Source organism: Epargyreus clarus, unplaced genomic scaffold (assembly GCF_041222505.1).
Source record: "Epargyreus clarus isolate Ecla_fem2 unplaced genomic scaffold, WU_Ecla_fem_2.2 ptg000005l, whole genome shotgun sequence".
Taxonomy (NCBI): Eukaryota; Metazoa; Arthropoda; class Insecta; order Lepidoptera; family Hesperiidae; genus Epargyreus; species Epargyreus clarus.
Genome location: NW_027332213.1, coordinates 14,911,859 through 14,933,528, shown reverse-complemented (window position 1 = coordinate 14,933,528; position 21,670 = coordinate 14,911,859). Strand labels below are relative to the sequence as shown.

The 21,670-nt window shown below is 36.1% G+C and overlaps 1 protein-coding gene across 1 annotated transcript in view; it reads right to left on the bottom strand.

Moving 5' to 3' along the window:
• LOC140742397 (uncharacterized) overlaps nt 1–21,262 on the bottom strand; it is a 32,080-nt gene extending 10,818 nt beyond the window's left edge. Inside the window, exons 1-2 of the mRNA XM_073073325.1 lie at nt 21,116–21,262; nt 2,092–2,331 (exon numbers count right to left, since the gene is read on the bottom strand). Of these exons, the coding sequence (XP_072929426.1) occupies nt 2,092–2,331; nt 21,116–21,184 (309 nt within the window). The 5' untranslated portion in view covers nt 21,185–21,262. The remainder of the gene's footprint in view (nt 1–2,091; nt 2,332–21,115) is intronic.
• Nucleotides 21,263–21,670: the final 408 nt, after the last annotated feature.

Sequence of the window (21,670 nt, the reverse complement as noted above, 5' to 3'; positions counted from 1 at the left end):
GGAAATCCGATGTGTAAGACAGTTTTTGAATCTCTTGCAGCTGTTTTTTGCTCCCCTTGGCAACGCCCATGCGACATCAATGCACTCAGTTTTATATGAACCTAATTTTAATACCAATAATGTTATCTTCTATGGTCAAAATTATTTATCTTTTTTTAATACCAGATTAGTAGACGAGCATGCAGTCCACCTGATGGTAAGTGCTACTACCACCCGTGGACATCAGTAATCAACCCCAGATAGGATTAGATATTCCTACCTGAGGTCAGCCACAGATGCGCCGCTACCCTGAGGACTAAGCTAGAACGCCTCGGAAAAGTATCTAGCCACATCCTTTAAACCAGAACACAGCAGCGCGTAACACTGCTGTTATGAGGCAGAAATAGGTGCGGCGGTGGTGCCGCCGGAGTCGAACCACAAAGGGTTCTACACCTTTAATAATATTCGCACGGCCAAACTACATTACTAGTCACTAAGCGAATCTTGCGCAGTTCTGATCCGTTGCACTAAATTTTATCTCAGCTTGATTTTAATGCCAACCTCTAATAAATAATATTATGCACTATCGTCAAAACAATATTCGCACGTTAAAGCACATTACTAGTCACTAGTTAAATCTACGCAGTTCTGATCCGTTGCACTCCATTTTATCTTAATTTAATAATGCCAACCTCTAATTATTGTAATAATCTTATCCACTAACGTCAAAGTATTATTTACACGGTTAAAGCACATCACTAGTCACTAGTCAGATCTACGCAGTTCTGATCCGTTGCACTCAATTTTATCTGAACGTAAATAGTGTTAGTGCCAATCTCTAATGACAAATTTGGCCCTTGACTCCAATTACATTAGATGCAATTCTGATGCACCTTTAATTTGTCAATAGTGCGCAAAACTTTGAGGTAAAACGTAGTGCAAATTCTTATAAGTGAATTTGCGAATTAAGTTAGTGTTAGTATAGATTATGGACAAACTGATTATACATATAGACTTCCAAGCTCTCATTTAAGACACTTTAACAAAATTTTAGGCTGCTTACTCATTGGCTACTAACACGTGAGAATTAAAGTTGGTAGAACCCTCTCTAGTTCGAATCCGGCAGCAAGAACGCCACACCTATTTTTGCCGAATAACAGCAGAGTCAAGCGCTGCTATGTTCTGGTTTGAAGAGTGTGGTAAGGGAGACATCCGCGGCATCCAGCTTAGTCAGTATAGACCAGCATAGACCTCAGGTAGAAATCTAATCTTATCTAGGGTTGTTTACCGATGTCCTTGAGCGTCAGTAGCCTCTTACCATATGGCGGACTGCATGCTCGTTTGCTATTCTCATCTTATAAAAAATGTGAAGAGTTTCATTAAGATTCATTTCATTTTTTCGTCCATTTAGTTCAAAGGCTGCGTAACTGCCCTATATATTAATTCATTTTGGAGATCTTTTTAGGAGGAATTTCTTTTTCACGCCATATATTTTACTCATGGCCACATAATACGCTTAAGGAATGTAAAACGAAATACCTACTGTCAGCCTTTTAATGCTAATTAACTACTACTGATAATGTTCTAGATAGAATCGCATTCTTATGATCCAGTTTTAAATAACGTTAATAGCTTCAATAGGTTTAATCAGTAGGGAACAACCCTTGCCCTTAAAAATATTTATGCCACAGTATATTTATAAATGGTAACTAAACTTCTTTTAAAGGTAAAACCCTTTGTGGTTTGACTGTCTGGATGCAGGCAACACTGCCACGACTAATAACAGCAATGTTAAGCGCTGCTGTGTTCCCCTTTGAAGGATGTGGTAAGGAAGACACTTATCCGAGGCGTTCTATTTTCTTAGGGAAGCAACGCAACCAACCTCAGGTAGGACTTTTATCTTATTTTGGTTGAATACAGATGTCCATGCGCGGTAGCCACTTACCATCAGTTGGACTGCTAATTTGCTCTTTCAATATTCTATACTCTTCGAATCGGATCATAACGCTTAACCTTGGTCTTATCAGGCAGAACCAGGTGTGCTGGTGGTGCCTTGGAAGTCAATCCACAAAGGAAGTTACCATTTAAAAATAATAGTCCAAAAATACTCACAGGACTACTTCGAAGAGTATAGTCAGCAGAACTCAGCGTACTCTGTGCTAGGGTGGTGATATTCCTGAAGAAACTCCTCAGGTCATCAGCGGCTTTCGAACAGTACTCTGTGTAGAGGAGCAGCGCGTCTGACTTGGCTTCGTGGAGCTGCAGCATCAGCTCAGGTGTGTACCGCTTCTCGATCTCCTGCTCCCCTGAGTCCTGGGTTGGGGGTACGTCGATCAGGATTGTCGCGTCCGGCTGGAAAAATGTTTAGAACTACATAAATTGTACAGTTTGTGCAATTTCAAAATAGTAAAAAATAATTCCTTAACATTCAACCCTTATGGGGGCAAAATTTGTAAAAGCTTTAAATTCAATGCATACGAGTCAATGCGATCACATTAATTCTTGTCAAATCTCTAAAAAATGTGAAAATGACAAAATCTTTTTAAAATTTCAGAGATAATTAAAACAAGGTAAATCTAAAATTTAAACCACTATGATCTTATTAAACTAAGTCCTGCCCGGGTGTCGCTTGCAAAAACAAATCACTGTTACTATACCTGACTACCGCTAACGTTAATTACTTTTTGCACCATGTTGCTAATTTTTAGCGTTACCGTTTTTTGAACTGTGCACATGACTAATGGCTTAATTTCTTTAAGATTTTCATCGTCAAGTATAGAAAATAAATACACTTGGCTCCAACTCCTTTTTATCCCACCGCTGGGCACCGGTCTATAGGTATACTGGGAGAGTCCTAGATCCGCGTTTCCCAACCTCTGGTCCGTGGACCCCTGGGGGACCGCGAGTATATGTATGGGGGTCCGCGGTGTCATCTCTGGATCATACATAAATCGTTCATTAAAAACAAAAGGGCCGCTTTACTGCTTTCTTCATCCACATAACTACGAGTACGTGAAAAGGCATTCTCTACTCTTGTTTATACAAGAAACAAATACAGAAACAGATTACACAACTCGAATATCCCTGATTTAATTGCAAAAAAACAATACCAACCTTCACAATTTTTTTTTTCATATTTTTCATAATAAACAGTTATAATTACCTTCTGTATTTGTTTTTTTTTTTTGTATCTGTAATGACTAAAACACAATACCTAATCCGTTTTTTTTTGGTGTTTATTTTATTTAGGGGGTCCGTGAAAACTATGCTTGATTTCCTAAGGGTCCGTGCACTGAAAAAGGCTGGGAAACGCTGTCCTAGATTACTCTACCAGGGTGCTCCCATACGAATCGAGGAAAAGGGAGAAATATCCTAAACTTGCAGGATGTTTTCAAGTTGCCCATAAAGATTCCAACTGGAATTAAATATGTAACGAATCATTACTAATGATTTTATTGGTCATGGCTAATGGCTCAACGTACCTACCCTAAACATTGAAGCTGAAATTGAAGCCATAGTTCAGTGCTGGCCAAGTGCGGATTGCTAGATTTCACAGATCTTTGGGAAATTTATTTCTCCTTGAACTATGCGAACTTGTTACATTAACGGCATTACGTTATCTTCGACAGAGGGAACGCGCGATTTTTTTAACGATCTCGTAAACCATATTTTGGTGAACTGACGTGCGTGTCTAACGTTTCTGTACGGATCCAAGGCTGGAATTAAAATAGTGCAAAGAATGTTTATAGTAAACGTTTTAACGCCTACGGGGTTGTAAAACTGCCTTTTGAGGGGCAACAACCCGATGTTACTTTAGAAATATAAATTCTATAAAGTAAAGGCTATAAGCTTTTTAAATTGTAAAATAAGCTAACAAAAATTATGTCAGTTAAAAATATGGAAGTAGGAAAAGAGCATACTGTAGCGACTTCCCCGGTACTCGTCAAGAGATACCGCTGCTGAATCACGCTATCGAAGTTTTCTAAACATCTTGCATATATACAAGCTCCGAACCAAGACTGTTGGAGCACGGCCGCTCCCCGGGCACGATCACCTAGCCCGGCGGGGGATCTCTCTTTGCCAAAATGCAATCTACCTGATGGTACATGGTTACTTCCGCTTAAAGACCTGTTGAAGACCGCTGAAGATCTGTAATCAATCAATCCCTAATAATATTGGAGTCCTGTGGTCGGTAGCTACCCTTGAGCACTTTGTAGTTTGGAGCTAAGACGTCCTAATATAAGGTAGGTTTACGGTTTTACTCGACTTTGCAACGTGACTACAACTTAGTTGCAAAGCCTCTTATAAGTGCTTTTGCATTATCACACCCTTCAACCTATTACGCAGCTTTATTGTAATAAGGCAGAGTAAGTGTAGCATGCAGTCCACTTGATGGTAAGTGGCTACTACCGCCCATAGACATCTGTAATCAACCTCAGATAGGAATATTTAATCCTACCTGGGGTTGATTACGGATGTCACACACCACAGTGATGTGGGTTTTTTTTTATAATATAGGAGTAGCAGACGAGCATGCAGTCCACCTGATGGTAAGTGGCTACCGCCGCCCATGGACATTTGTAATCAACCCCAGATAAGATTAGATATTCCTACCTGAGATCGGCCACAGATGCGCCGCTACCCCTGAGGACTAAGCTGGAACGCCTCAGAAAAGTCTGTCTCCCTTACCACACCCTTCAAACCGGAACACAGCAGCGCCTAACACTGCTGTTATTAGGCAGAAATAGGTGTGGCGGTGGTGCCGCCGGAGTCGAACCACAAAGGGTTCTACCACCTTCAAAAGGGTTGACCACAGATGCGTCGCTACCCCTGAGGATAAGGTGGAACGCCTCGGATAAGTATGTCTCCAATGATATAGTTTATTATGTCTACTTGTCTTCCTTACCACACCCTTCACAACAGAACACAGCAGCGCTTAACACTGCTGTTATGAAGCAGAAATGGGTGTGGCGGTGGTGCCGCTGGAGTCGAACCACAAAGGTAGTATCTCCGGAGTCGAATCACGGTGGGTGGTTACCTTGTAAAGTCTTAAATTAAACTACAAATTAATATCAAAGGCGTATGCAGTAGGTACCGATGAATCAATATCAATGTCGATAGACATGTAAACAAATAACACATAGATTAGATTGCAGCGACAGATTAGAAACAGAACATTACTAATTTTAGTACCTATTGAAGGTTTGTACTTTACATTTAACATACTCGTAAGAGAATTAGATTTATGAGGCAGCGCATGAACTACCTAAGGGATCAAAAGGGCTAAACCGGACGAAGTTCTGAATGGGACATATGGAGCACAATAAGAAATTTGGTCATGTTCGAAATTAAATCACATATTTATTAAGTTTGATTATGGTAATGCTGGCAAGTTTTTTTTTAAGAAGTACCAAAATTAATTTAATTAAAATAATTTGGTCTTACTCTCAATTGTCGTATGTACGCAAATATCCCTATTGATTGTCAATCTATCAAGTTGAAGGACACTTTATACCAAGCCATAGTAGTCATTCAGATCTAGTCATATAGATATTTTAATTAAATTAATTATCACTTGATGGTAAGGAGAAGATCGATCCATCAGCCTTTGAAAGTCCATTACTGGACATGTCCTTCACTAATCTGCACTACTTTTAAAAGTCCTGAAATGTCTAAATCCTTCAAATTAAATGTGGTAAAAAAACCTTTTTTAATAGTCTCAATTTAATAATACAATTATAAAAAAAAGTGTGTGTGTGTCAGCTACGACGCACGATTGGAGTTTACTCCTTACGAATGATAATTATGATATATATCGAATAGAAAAAAGGGTAGGTAAATGAACGCATCTGCTAAAATGATAAGAGAAACAAACATATATCAAATCAAATCAAATCAAATCAAAATTTTTTATTCAAAATATGTTCTTTACAGATCACTTTTTGAATGTCAAAGCAACTACCACCACTTCACAAGGTGTTTCGTTATGGAGAAGAAGCGGCGAAAGAAACTCCATAACACACATCTTTTAAAATAGTACATTACAATACGAGTACGAAAAATTTTTTTCTGACAAGTGTGAGTTTGCAGGCCGAGCCGCAGGCGAGGACTGCAATCACACGAGTCAGAAAAACATTTTTCGTCCGCGTGTTGTATAAAATTTTATATTACGGGGTCGGAAATGGGTTTTGCGCACGCGAAGCGTGCGTAAAACGTCAATTTACGCACGCCGTGATATAAAAAATGTTTTTGACAATGTTACCTTAACGTAATGGTACATGTGGAGCTGGAGCTAATTCAGACCACACCGTTTTGTCAGTCAAATAATCACTTACTTTATAGTACGCTTTTTTATCTGTAATTATTCGGATTATTTATATTACTTCAATAATGCGTATTACATAAAGTATGTTACAAAATAATATAAAATAGCGCCATCTAGTGGCAAGTTTTATAAATTGTAAGTTTGCAAGTTTATCAATCTATGTATTTTGGTTCCAAATATTATAATGGTAACTTAATATAATTGTTTATATTAAAGTAAATTTTAATATAATATAATTATTTATATTTAAAACAATGTTAAACGTTTTATAACTTAAAACTTAATAATTATAATTTCTTTGCCATCTATAAAATATCCTTGTTGCAATTAACGGATGAAATTTATATGAGACTCAATAAACATGTTATTATATGTAATTTGGATTGTTTCTGAATGTTTTATAATTCTAGAATTCATTTAAAACGTATTGCTAATTTTATATAACTTATTTTGACCATAATTCATTAGCAATAATTCTGTAATAAATATTAAATAATACTGTTTTGATTTTGCCCGTTTATCGTTGATAGATGGTGCTGATCAATAATGCATCCATTTTTATAAGTTAAATTAATATATCAGTAACTTACAAAAGCCTCTTTATGTAAAAAAATGTTTAAGCTAATATTATATCTTATTCAATTGCTTACTGATTTTATATGTTACTCTTCTTTAAAAACGTTCATAAAAGATTGTTAATCATATTATGGCGCCAATGTTCATATTTTTCACAGTGTTTATAAATGATCAAACCTATAACTTAATTTATGCAAAAATGTAAACAAATTAGTTAATGACGTTTTAATGTTTTATATATTGCGTATTATTTTTATTGTAATAATTACTTTCATATGGGATTTGAACTTACTGTATTTAAAATTAATAAAAGCACTCTTGATTCATATTTTGGCTTCCGTTACGCCTCAACTTTTCGTGTTACATTTGATTTTACTCCTCATAAAATTTCCGTACCGGGCCTTATAACTCAAATCGTTTCTTAAGGAGTAAACTCCAAAAAACAAAACTCAAAGTATCGGTCCTGTAATGTAATCGCATTCAAGACGTTCCCAGCAGAGGACAGTAACAATAAACACACCGGAAGAACCAACGGCTATGTAAATCTTATTTTATGTTTCCTTTGTGACATCATAAAAGTAAAACTACATGTTTAACGATTGCTGAAACGCGAGGCCGCTGAATCGCGAATATTACAGTAACTAGCGTAATAAAGTGCGTCCGCATAAACATTCGTGTCTGCTTGTTTATAAATAAAATTAACATCGATGGTACACTCGGGTTGTTTGTTGAACTGGGCTAGGATAGTTTTAGTTGTAATATAAGTAATTGTTATATGTTTGGGAATCATAAATCTGCAGTTTCGACCTCGACTCAAAACTAAAATGAGGTAAATTAGTAAGTATAGCTACAATAAAATAATGTAATTGTTATATGTGTGGCAATGATCATAAATCTGGATATCGACTTCGATGTGTGTAGTATACAAATACCCGGACCCAGAATTCTTTTCCTGGTCAGAACATAGCTTATTAAAGATTATTCACTCTAGACAATTGAAATAGTTACGTAAAAAAGTTTTGCTACGTCTCCGTGCTAAAATTTCCCTAAAATATTTGAAATACTTATTTATTTATTATGTAAATTACGCAATATTAGTTATTTATTCGTAAATTTTCTCTAAAAATGTTTTTTATTTGTCAAGAATACAAAAAAATAACTGAAAACTCAGCCGTTTGTGACTTCATTCAATTTCAAGGCGGCGAGGTTTCTTTACTTATCAAAGGTGGTAGAACCCTTTGTGGTTCGACTCCGGCGGCACCACCGCCACACCTATTTCTGCCTAATAACAGCAGTGTTAGACGCTGCTGTGTTCCGTTTTGAAGGGTGTGCTAAGGGAGACTTACTTTTCCGAGGCGTTCCAGCTTAGTACTCAGGGGTAGCGGCGCATCTGTGGCCGACCTCACGTAGGAATATCTAATCCCATCTGGGGTTGATTACAGATGTCCATGGGCGGCAGTAGCCACTTACCATCAGGTGGACTGCCTGCTCGTCTGCTACTCCTATATTATAAAAAAAAAAGGTTCAGGAACGCCTATTCAGAGTAGAATCCGGAACAAAGTGCGTTCGACCGATAGTGTACCACTACGCAATACTTAGCAGTGATAGCCTAGTGCTTAAGAAACTCGGCCTCTCGATCGAGAGGTCCGAGGTTCAAATCCCAGGCACGCACCTCTGATTTTTCAAAGTCATGTGCGTATTAGAAAATTAGTTATCATTTGCTAAACGGTGAAGAAAAGCATCGTGAGGAGCCCAGCATACCTGAGATTTACAAAAAAATAATCTCAAAGGTATGTGAAGTCTACCAATACGCACTTGGCCAGCGCGGTGGACTATGGCCTAATCCTTCTCATTATGGGAGGAGGCACGGGCCCAGCAGTGGGACAGTAATGGGTTCTTGATGATGATGATGCAATACATAATCATCTTACAGAGAGAGCTATTGTTAAAGTTATTTTCAACAAGAAGTTGGTGAAAAAGCTTGAGTAGGAACAACATATTCTTATGATTCTTAAAAAAATATTATAAATTTATTGTTACTGGTGATACCTGATAATATAAATAATAATAAATTCAGATCTTATACACGAGCATGCATAGTGGTAAAGCTACATTAAGAATGTGAAGGATATTATATATCTTTAATTTTGTCATATAGGTAGGTATATAAGATTTTTTATCGTCGATGTAAAATAATTTTCCATAGTCTCGTCAGTTTAATATAATATAATATACTGCGTGGAGCGTCAATCAATAATTGATCGATTATACACACACGATCGCATTACTGCATATTGATGGTATAATGTGATAAAAACAGATAAACACTGCCAGCTGTACATCATGTGTTACACGTGAAGTGGTTAACAAAACGCTAGGTGCACACGTTGTCGCTATGCACCCATATTTGCAAGAAGTAAGATCCTCAGATAAGATTAGATTCCTATCTGAGGTCGGCCACAGATGTACTACCCCTGAGGACTAAGCTAGAATGCCTCTGATAAGTATGTCTCATACCCTTCAAACCCGAACACAGCAGGGTTTAGCACTGCTGTTATTAGGCAGAAATAGGTGTGGCGGAGGTGGCGGCGGAATCGAACTATAGAGGGTTCTACCACTATACTACTATCTACCTAAATTTTATCAATAGACAAACGTCTCCCTAATATACTCGTAAATATGTTAACACAGCGTCCTAATCAAAACAAATTAAAAAAAAAACAATTTTTTAGTAACTTCGTTTTAGCATCTACATTGGGGCGTCTACTATATTAGATTTAGAATGACGTCACTATTATGAAGTGGCATCCAAATGAGACGTGTATCAAAATTTTAAATGTTTTAAAATTTAAATTTAACCTCATATAATATTATTGTATTTACAAATGAATGAAACAAAATAAAAGTTTGTTATAAAGATCGATATTGTTGGCGTAAATCTAAATTAATGGAAAGACACGAAGCATTCTAGTTCAGCACTCAAGCAGCATGAGATCTGCGGCCGATCTCAGTTCTAATCCAATGCTGTTTACGCTTGATCACATGTCAACACGGCAGTCACGACTTGCCATCAAGTGGACTGAACACTCGCATATTACTTGAATCCTAACTAATATTACAAATGCAAATGTCAGTTTGTGTGTTACACTTTCACGCCTTGACTACATAACCAATTGTTATAAAATTTTGTGCACACTTTATTAAAGGTTCTGAAAATGACATAAGGTACCTTTTATCCCGTAAAGAAGTACTGTTCCCGAGGTATAGATTTTTTTTTATAATATAGGAGTAGCAGACAAGCATGCAGTCCTGATGGTAAGTGGCTACTGCCGCCCATGGACATTTGTAATCAACCCCAGATAGGATTAGATATTCCTACCTGAGGTCAGCCACAGATGCGCCGCTACCCCTAAGGACTAAGCTGGAACGCCTCCGAAAAGTCGGTCTCCCTTACCACACCCTTCAAACCGGAACACAGCAGCGCCTAACATTGCAGTTATTAGGTAGAAATAGGTGTGGCGGCGGTGCCACCGGAATCGAACCGCAAAGCGTTCTACCACCTTCAAAACTTTTATTTTGTGTTGTTTATTTGTAAAACCCCAAACTGCGAGCGACGCCGTGGGTTATGTCAAACGCAAGGAATGTCTTTTAAACAGATATTTGATTGTATTTCTTCAAAAGGTGCATGCAGGCATTGTGCAAACAACAGGTCTTCAGCAGACATCACGTGGACGTGGACAATGCTATTGTCCAAACTGCGGCTAGGGTTGGCAGTGACACAAATTTAAGTAACAAAATCTAGTATAGATTTTGTTATTAAAATTATTAACTTTTAAGAAATGTATTAATGACTAAATAAATGATAATGTGGTCGATGATTGGACACAGCGACCATGATTTGGTGACAAAAATGAGATTTTTTTTATATCATACTACCTGACCCGGCAAACGTTGTGTTGCCATATAAAAAATGTTAAGGGCGAACAACCCTTATCACTTAGGGGTATGAAAAATAGATAGTAGCCGATTCTCAGACCTACTAAATATGCATATAACATTTGGTGAAAATCGGTAAAGCGGTTTCAGAGGAGTATGGTAGCTAACATTGTGACACGAGAATTTTATATATAAGATAAGCGTAGCAGACGAGCATGCAGTCCACCTGATGGTAATTGGCTACTGGTGCCCATAAACATCTGTTATCTGCCCCAAATAAGATTTACCTTACATTAGATTCCTACTTGAGGTCATCAAATACGCCGCCACCCATCAGAACTGAGCTGGAACGTCTCGGATAAGTAAGTCTCTCTTACCACACCCTTCACACCAGAACACAGCAGCGCTTAACTTTGCTCTTATTAGGCAGAAATAGGTGTGGTGGAGGTGCCGCCGGAGTCTACCACAGGGGGTTCTTCAATCAACCCGATATTAAAAATCCACGTGCTCCAAGTCTAAAGTTTATTCTTATCGTAACAAATCGTAACAAGTACCTTATCGTTACAAATCTGAGTAATCTGAAGAATGTAAACACTCCACAGTGAGTAATAACACACATTGCGTTGCATGAATTCTTTGGAAGTTTACCATCGCATGCGTTATAGATAAGACTACTTATAATTATAAATATCGTTCTTGAAGTGTTTATTTTATAAATTGGATGAATAGGTAAATATTCTTTTACAATTAATTAACTGTCGTTATTTTTTTGGATGTCGGTTGACTTAATAATATGAGGCGACAAGATTTAGAAATCGTTTCATCGACTCAACGGTTTACGTTGTGCGTTATCTGCTACTTAGTCTATTTTAGTAGATACACATTATTTATCTAATGACGGTGAAGGAAATATCGTGAGAAACCCGCTTAAAAGTTCTTCATAAATGTCGAAGTTGTAGGCACACATCCGCCGTCCCCCACACTTCACACATAAAATAAAACCTTATTTTTTATATTCTCAATTTTCTATATCACTTCATAAATACGAAGAATTATTTGGTAATACTTTTAATATTGCCGAATATATTCCCAAATGATGAAATATTTAAAAAAGCTACTAAATTGTCCAAACTAAAAAACAAGTAGCACAAATTTCAAAATAACTAAGCACATAAATACTACAATACGAATATAAATAACAGTACACGCAACGGACATGTTCAACCGAAAATGGTCTATATATGAACGTTATTGTGTCTATAATAGCATACATATGTGTGTTGTATGTTTGTTTGTTCGACAAACAGAGCCGAATTGTTCGTGAGCAAACACGCTTATCAACACGTGTTCTTGATCTAAATACCATGAAAATTGATATTATTTTTGTAAGAACACCATTTCGACCTTATATGTAACTATTCATTATATCTATCTTTGAAGTATCCGGCTTGAAGGACCACTTTGTTCGAGAGACAAGTGCCACTTATATTAATGAAGTTTTTGACGGTCTTTGTCGTGAATTAGAATAATGAAATAAATAATAGCGAGGGTCTAAGCAACAAGATTAGAAAAGTAGTAAAAAATATACATATCGATACCTTAATTCGCAAATCAGGCAACTCCACTTTTTGTCAAAATGTTTTTTTTTATTTATTTTGACAATAAATGGCGTTAAACGAAATCAACATAAATAAAAAAATATATGAAATAAGAAATCACTTTGGCTTAAGCAATTGTGGCTTTGCAAAAAAATCCCACACTTGTATTATAATTACATTTGTATTAAAAAATTAAACTGTTTTAAATATACTTTGGTTCCACACACTTCGAATTAATTTTGATTTGATAAAAGAGTCAAAGATTATTATATTTAATATTAATTAATTTATTAATTAACCGAATAATTAATTTATCAAAAAACTAATTTAATAATTTGTATTTTATAATAAAACCCAAATAATCGTTAGTTTTAAATCTATGTTTTAAAAGCAATTGCAAATATTTTACTATTTTTTATCCACACTAATATTATAAAGAGGAAAACTTTGTTTGTTTGTTTGGTTATAATGAATAGGCTCAAAAACTACTGGACCGATTTTAAAAATTCTTTCACCATTCGAAAGCTACATTATCCACGAGTAACATAGGCTATATTTTACATGAAATATATTTGATAAATAGATTTTGAGGCGGTACAAAGTTTGCCGGGTCAGCTAGTAAATAAATAAAATGGCATAGTGACAGCCCTACCGATCCAATGTTGATACAGCTAACGTCACCCATGCATAGTGACGTGTCGTTACGCCACTGACCTTGGCTTGCATCGCATCTTGCAATGTATTTATAGCACATCACTAGCCGATAATGTCATTTGTCGAAAACTGTTTTAGTTGAAGATATAAATGGTTGACTATTTATATTTGTATCTACTTGGTACATTTGGAAGGTGGTAGAACCCTTCGTGGTTTTACTGTAGAAGTAATGAACTATGTGTCTGCCTTATTAGAAGTGTTGTAAGAGAGACATTTATTTATACAAGGCATTCCAACTAAATCTGTATGGATATATGTATAATACTGTATGGATATATATTATAGGTAGTCGGCGCCAAACTGCTAGTCCGCTGTGAAGCTGTTGCGAGCTGGTGTAGTCATACAATTTGCTGTGACGACGCCATTCATTTCTATATTCAGAGCGGACTAGCAGTTTTACGCGGACTATACTTTGCCTATAGTCTTTGAAAATGGATAGAGCTACGGTATCCCCTGCTTGTTGTAACTTAAAGGGGGCTTCCGGGGTTGCGGGCGGCAAGAGAAGGAACTCGAACCGTCCAAACAGATACTCGGGGAAGGACGAAGGACGATTAGGCTATAATCCACCACGCTAGCCAAATGCGAATGAGACTTCACATACCTTTTTTTTAAGTATGCAGGTATGCAGGTTTTCTCACTATGTTTTTCTTTATCGTATAAGCAAGTGATAATTAATTTCTAACATGCAATTACTTTGAAAAATCGAAGGTTTATGACTGGGATTTGAACCTCGGACCCCTCGATCAAGAGGCCGTTCCTAACTAGGCTATCACTACTTTGTATAGAACAATATTATTTTATTTAATACGTCATTACATGCAACAGTAAATGAAATGTTACCACGTAACTATCTATCTAGACTTCTAGAACTCATTTCATGACCTGTACCTAGCATTTATCTGACACTTGCATAGTTTAAACAATGTTCTAGCGAAATCGGTGAAATCTGGGCCGACAGATAGCAAATAATTCATAAACAATGCATATCTTAACATCTATCCGTAAGGTTAGGATAGGTTATTTGTACCTTACATTCATTGATGTAAGTAGGTTTATGAAATTGAAACATGAAACATGCCTGCCTGGAGACATCTGTAATAAATTGAATGTTATGGAATGTTATGGAATTTATGTATTGGAGTTATGGAATCATTAATGGAATGTTAAATCAACAGGATTGGTCGTTTATATTAGACAATAATACAAATATTGAGACTATAGTTGATGGTTTTTATGCAATTATAAATAACTGCATACAAACATATATTCCTCAGGCTCATCACTCTGGTGTGCAAACTTATCCCATCTGGTATAGCAGGCCGTTAATAAATTTAATTAAAGAAAAGTTTAAAATTCACAAACATTGGAAAAAATACAAAAACCCAAACGACTATGCTCAATTTTCTGACCTAAGACGTAGACAAAAAGATATGCAGTCCGAATGTTATAATTCCTATATAAAATTTTCACAACAAAAAATTAAAAATAATCCCAAATATTTCTGGTAAAATCTAAGAGAAAAAATATTTGTAATTATCCACAACAGATGACATACAATAATTTAGTTATCAGTAAACATTTTGACATTTGCTCCGCGTTTAATAAGTTTTTTGGGAGAAATTTTAATACACCCACTGATCCAAATGTACAAGTTACGCATAATAATCAATCGCAATTTGCAACTATACATGACATTAAAATTACCAAAGAGTATATTTTAAAGCTAATTAAAAATCTTGACATAACGAAAGGAGCGGGTAGCGACAATATTCCAACAATATTTTTCACCAAGTGTCATCATCACCATCTCTTCCTATCTCACTAATTTTTAATCGATGTTTTCAGGAAGGTTACTTTCCACACATTTGGAAAATGGCCCATATTGTACCAATTCATAAAAAAGGCCTTAAATCAACAATAGAGAACTACCGCCCCATTTCGATTCTGAACGTACTTAGTAAACTATGTGAAAGGGTAGTCCATGCTTATATATATCCAATAATTGCCACTTCGATTCCCTCTGAACAACATGGATTTATAAAGGGTCGGTCAACTGCTACTAACCTAGGAGTTTTTGTAGACTATGTAGCTAATAGTATGGATGGTGGGTCACAAGTTGATGTAATATATACGGATTTTGAAAAGGCATTTGACCGTGTTGACCATAATATACTTCTACGTAAATTATCTGAACTGGGTATCCATGGTGATTTGTTGCGATGGTTTGAATCATATCTGCGCAATCGTTCTCAAGCTGTAGTGGTAGGTAGTTCACGCTCCGACTTTATAGAAGTTCCATCTGGCGTACCGCAGGGTTCCATCCTGGGACCATTGTTATATGCCACGTACTTATATGATGTGGGTAGATGCTTTAAGCATGCAAAATTTTTAATGTATGCTGACGATACAAAAATCTTTATGGAAGTTAAAGGTATTACTGATTGTATCAACCTTCAAGCCGATCTAGATAGATTAAACTGTTATTATATTGAAAATCGTATTGGAGTAAATTTAAAGAAATGTTGTCTTGTATCATTCACTAGAAAAACTAATCCAATTAAATACAATTATAAAATAAATAATTTTACTTTATCCGAATTAAATAGTGTACCTGACCTAGGGGTAGTAATGGATTCAAAATTGACATTTTCTGAACATATCGATACAATAGTTGCGAAAGCATACAAAAATTTAGGTTTTGTTTTACGAGTCAGTAAGCCCTTTTCAGACATTGGATGTCTACGAGTACTATACTTTGCTTATGTCAGAAGTATTCTCGAGTATTGTAGCATAATATGGAATCCTCAATATGTGACGTATATTCAAAAGCTTGAGAATATTCAGTCTAAATTTCTAAAGCACCTACACTTTCGATTTACCGGCTGCTCTTCACATGACAGCGAGTCTAGCCTCCACTACAATTGCATGTCTCTTCAAAGTAGACGAATCTTAATTGATATGTCCTTTCTACATGGCATATGTAATAATTACATAGACTGTTGTGAATTAGCCTTACAAATTTTAACTTTTTGTGTTCCAAGTACACGAACGAGACATACGGCACTCTTTGCTACTGCCCATAAAAGAACTAACTATGCCCAAAATTCGATTGTCAATAGGCTTCACAAAATTTATAATAAAACATTTAATACAACTGATATCTTTCACTCTAGTAAAGCTTCATTCAAACGTGAAGTTGCCAAGGTACTTTGTAAGAAATTTTCAAATTATAAACGAATGTAAAAACTTAAATAGTTGTAATACCATAAAGGCAAAAGAGTTTATATAGCAGGTACTTATTTGGATACATATACATTATATTATTATATTATAATTATAATTTTATTAACATCATGTTTATATTTATTTTAAATATCGTTATATAATAAAACTTTGTTTCACGTTCAATCACTCACATACACACATACACACACACACACACACACACACCCACACCATACACACTTCCACGTTTAAAAAAAAAATCTCGAGCACTTTGTTTATTTATATACTTATATGTTGAAATATATAAATATATATATAAATCTCATGCTTTTATTCTTAAGTAATGTGGTGAATACTATGTGACGTTTTTTAGCTTAATAAGTATATTGTAAATCCGTAATTGGCTTCAAGACCTATATTATAAGTTTAGATTGTAAATTGATTGTTACAAGCTGTGGATTTTGTGAATTAAATAAATAAATAAATCACAAAATAGGTTTGAATTATAAGGAAATACCTAAGACTTGAAGCAGTGATAGCCTATGGATTAAGAAACGCGGCCTCTTGATCGAGGGGTCTAAAGTTCAAATCCCAGGCACCACTGATTTTTACATCAGACGAGCATGCAGTCCACCGCCGCATGGACATCTGTAATTAACCCCAGATAGGATTAGATATTCCTACCTGAGGTCGGCCACAAATGCGCCGCTACCCCTGAGGACTAAGCTGGAACGCCTCGGAAAAGTATGTCTCCCTTACCACACCCTTCGAAACACAGCAGCGCCTAACACTGCTGTTATAAGGCAGAAATAGGTGTGGCGGTGGTGCCGCCGGAGTCGAACCACAAAGGGTTGTACCACCTTCAAAACTACGGTCTAAATCAGTTAGTTAAAATTTTTCAGTTTTCCTATCCTAAGTTGCCTAAATTAAATATATTTGCAAAAATATCAGTCTCAGGGCCCCCAGGAATGCAATCAATAAAATTTGTCTGCACGGATACATAAAATATCTAATTCTTCATATTAAAGTGATGACAAAATTACTGGATAGTTTTTTCAACAGATTTTCTTTTTGCGTGGGTGTACTGTAGATAAATATTATTAACTATATTCTTGTCGCATATATTATTTCCGATGTATCCTTGGGAATAAAGTTACGTTTCTGACTGTCCAATAAGTAATTTTCACATACTAATAGATGCATATACGAGTAATAGCATACTTTTTACCTGTTTCTGTAATCATGAATAAGTTGTTACAAGGTAGAAATTGGGGTGGTGTACAGTCTGAAACGAACCACATTTGCGCATACCTTAATTTTTAACCGACTGCAGAGGGTAATGTTTTAAACGTATGTATGTTTGTATGCCTCATTTCTTCGGCATGCCATCCAGCCCAAACGGCTTGATGAATTTTAGCATAATTACGAAGTGTCGTTGGATTCGTCTAAATTGTGAGAGTAACAGAGACTATAGTTTAAACAGTCGCATATTTCTTTTAATGATGTTGTTTTAACTACTACTTAGCATCCTTAGGTATACTCGTTGTCCCTGTAGTTCCGGGACTAGAATAGGGCTACGGTATCCCCTGCCTGTCGTAAGAGGCGACTAAAAGGGAGCTTCCGGGGTTGCGGGCGGCAAGAGTGGGAGCTCGAACCGTTCAGTAAGGTATGTGTGGTCGCATACCGTCGTGAGCACCAGATGGTTTGGGAGGAGCGAAAACTGCTCTCCCAGGGCAGAGCCCGATTGGGGCATCGCGCTTGGAGGACTCCGGTTGTGTTCCGTCGGAGATCCCGGAGTTCTCCAACAAGCGATGAGGACCCCCATGAAGGTTTCCCCCTCGTTAAAAAAAAAGGTATACTTACTCGTATTTAAGTAAGTAGGTTTCCGACAAAATTTTTTTTTGCTAAATCATAAACAGTGAACATTTGAGGATAAACTTATATTTATATAATAATATAACTTTCTTTCTTTCTTTATAATCACAATCTCACGATCTTCCGATATCTCCTCCGGTGGTTTGCATACTCAGCGAATAATCGCTCCCACGGCACCGACACCCCTATTTGGAACTGAAATCTGAGTGAAGACCAGGGCTGCCACTCTTAAATTAATTGATGTTAATTACCTACATTATTATAGTTTTATTTTTCGAATTTACTTTAACTTTTTTACTTATTAAGTGTAAAATACAGTAAATAAATGTGTAATTGTAATATTTTACTTTTTAGCATTCATCTGATGGTAATTGACCACAGATGTGTAACTGCCCCTTAAGACTAAGTTGAAAGACCTCGCGTAAGTATGTTTCCCATCCCATATCCTTCAAACCAGAATACAGCAGAGTATAAAATTGTTTCCATAACGCAAAAACCGAACAACAAAAGGTTCTACCGCCATCAAAGTTAATTATTTTGTATTAATTATATGCTCACTACTCAATATAGTTTTTAAAATAACTTAAGATAGCATCAATCCTCGGTTCAGTTTAGAATTAATAATTAATCTTTAATACTCACATGATAACGAAAACGTAGTCGTGCTTCTTCGTAGTCATGCATGGGATTAGAATCTGAGACTCCAGATTAAGAGATCGAATTTTAAACCACTAAGACTTCACTGCTGGAGCGATGATGATCATGCCAACATTTGTTAAAATAATCATAAATATTATTTCAAATTTAAAGATTATAATTTGTTAAGAAAATATTGTTCTTTAAAATTTTAAAAGCAAGTACAACCCTATATAATGTACCTAGTCAGTATCGTATGACCCAAGAACTGACCTATGTTGTGCTTAGGTGCCATGGCAATTAGTTTTACTTATCACAACCAGTAATCTTTCATAATTAATAGTTGCTTGTATATATTTTATAGTAAAAGTAACACTTGTTTATGTTTCCTGATTGAGATGAAAATATGGCTTTCTGTTGTGATATCCGCATATTAGATTCGAAAGTGATAGAACCCTTTGTGGTTCGACTCCGGCGGCACTACCGCCACACCTATTTCTGCCTCATAACAGCAGTGTTAAGCGCTGCTGTGTTCTGGTTTGAATGGTGTGGTAAGGGAGACATACTTTTCCGAGGCGTTCCAGCTTAATCCTCAGGGGTAGCGGCGCATCTGTGGCCAACCTCAGGTAGAAATATCTAACCCTAACTGGGGTTGATTACAGATGTCCATGGGCGACAGTGGCCACTTACAACTAGGTGGACTGCACGCTCGTCTGCTACTCCTATATTATAAAAAACAATATTATCCTGGGCGTGTTCTACAATGACATCCGCACAGTTACATTATCCTGGGTTCTGTCTACTCACACAAAGAAGACATAAACACCCAGACAGAATGTCTAAAATCATTTAAGTGTTCGAGCCGAACCGAACCTGGAACCCTATTCGTATCAAACCGATATGTTACTCGTATGATATACGAATCGTCAAGGCGAAGTCTTGAAATGTGTTAAAAAAAATCACATTTGACAAGTGTGGAGAAAAACCTTCAAAAGGTTTTTTCATTAGGATTTGTGGGATCATCATCGGGTTATGTGGATTTGTGATCCAGTAAAACCCCTCCGATGGCCGTCTTCAGCGCTACATAGAGAACTATGGGATCTCCATGGGAACCGGAAACGTATATGGTCTACCTAAGCCCCATTAAATTTGTACCCTATGTCTAGCAATTATAAGAGTAATGATAAGTATTTTATACTGTAATGGAATATATTGGATTACCTTACAAACATTTACCTGCAATTTAAAGCCAAGAATAAGAATTATTCTATAAACGCTAAAATAAATTTATTTTGTCATGTGCATCGATATCACAAATTTTGTAAAAATAAACATGTTTCATTAAATTTATCAAAATTTCCAATGAAATGAAGTTCTTTAACACGCTGTCATTAACGCGACCTAATAATTATTGATAAACAAATTGCTTGCCAATTAATTATGAGTATGTCGTGTATATTATAATAATTTATAAAAAAAAGGGAGGTATATAAGATGAATGATAGCTACTCATATTACACAGTTATTTTAATATACCTATTGTTACTAGGATGTTTTAATGTCATATATTAATTTCATTGATAATTAAATTTCAAAGTAGATTAAATTTTATAAAATTTTATAAATTTATTTACGTATTATTTTACTGAAATATTTTGAACGATGTTTTTTACTAAAAATATTAACATGATGGTACTTATGTACTCTGGAAAATATTAGAGTACCTACTGTTATAATACTTGTATTTAGCTCTAATGCATCTAGGCATAAATAGGGGAAATTTTAATTTATTGCTTGTGCAAAATTTAAATATTACATCGTACAAAATTAACTAAGTGATAAACATAGACTATATGAAAATACAACAAATAAAAATTAAACGTTCATTATAAAAATGTTCTTTAAATAATCAGATTTAACTCCGTAAAAATTCTCCATAAAAATGTAATTTACGATTTTAATTGGAACTCCAAAAATAATTCGTCAAAAAATACATAACGCGTTTATGTCGCCTGAATATGAATAAAAATAAAATGTAACACCATTCAAAGACAGCCAGAGCAATAATTTTTATGGTAGTGTTTTTTTCCTCTTTTTGTATATAATACGTACATTCTGTAAATAAGTCTTTATTAATAAATAGTTTAATTTTGTTTTATTTTAATAAGTAGATAATTTCACGTTTAAAGTATATGTATGATTAAAATAATAAACACTATTCATATAAATAAATTATAAATAAAAAACCGACCTTATACCTGGCGGCGGCGGGCGCGAACACCGCGAGCGCGGCAAACGCGAGAGCGACGCGCGCACACATACTGCACCCGCACTGCACTGCACTGTTGCACAGTCTGCACAGTCCGCGACCATTCACCGACACACTACCGAGTTACCGACTCTGTACTAGCGCTCAGAGCGCTATACTCGCGATCATTCATAGGTTAACCGCGCTACTAGAGAAGTGATATGAATATTATCTCGTAGCTCACAAGCTAGTCACAACTTGACCCAGAATACTGCACCCGCACTGCACTGCACGTTGCACAGTCTGCACAGTCCGCGACCATTCACCGACACACTACCGAGTTACCGACTGTGTACTAACGGCACTAGCGCGTAGAGCGTAGTATGGTCACGATCATTCATAGATTACCCGCACTACTAGAATGACGAATTAATAATTGCGTCTCAAAGTAGCTTATGTTTTGACCATGAGTAAGTACTGTACTCGTTCTGCACTGCACGCTGCACCGTCTGCACAGTCTGCACAGTCCGCGACCATTCATCGACACACTACCGAGTC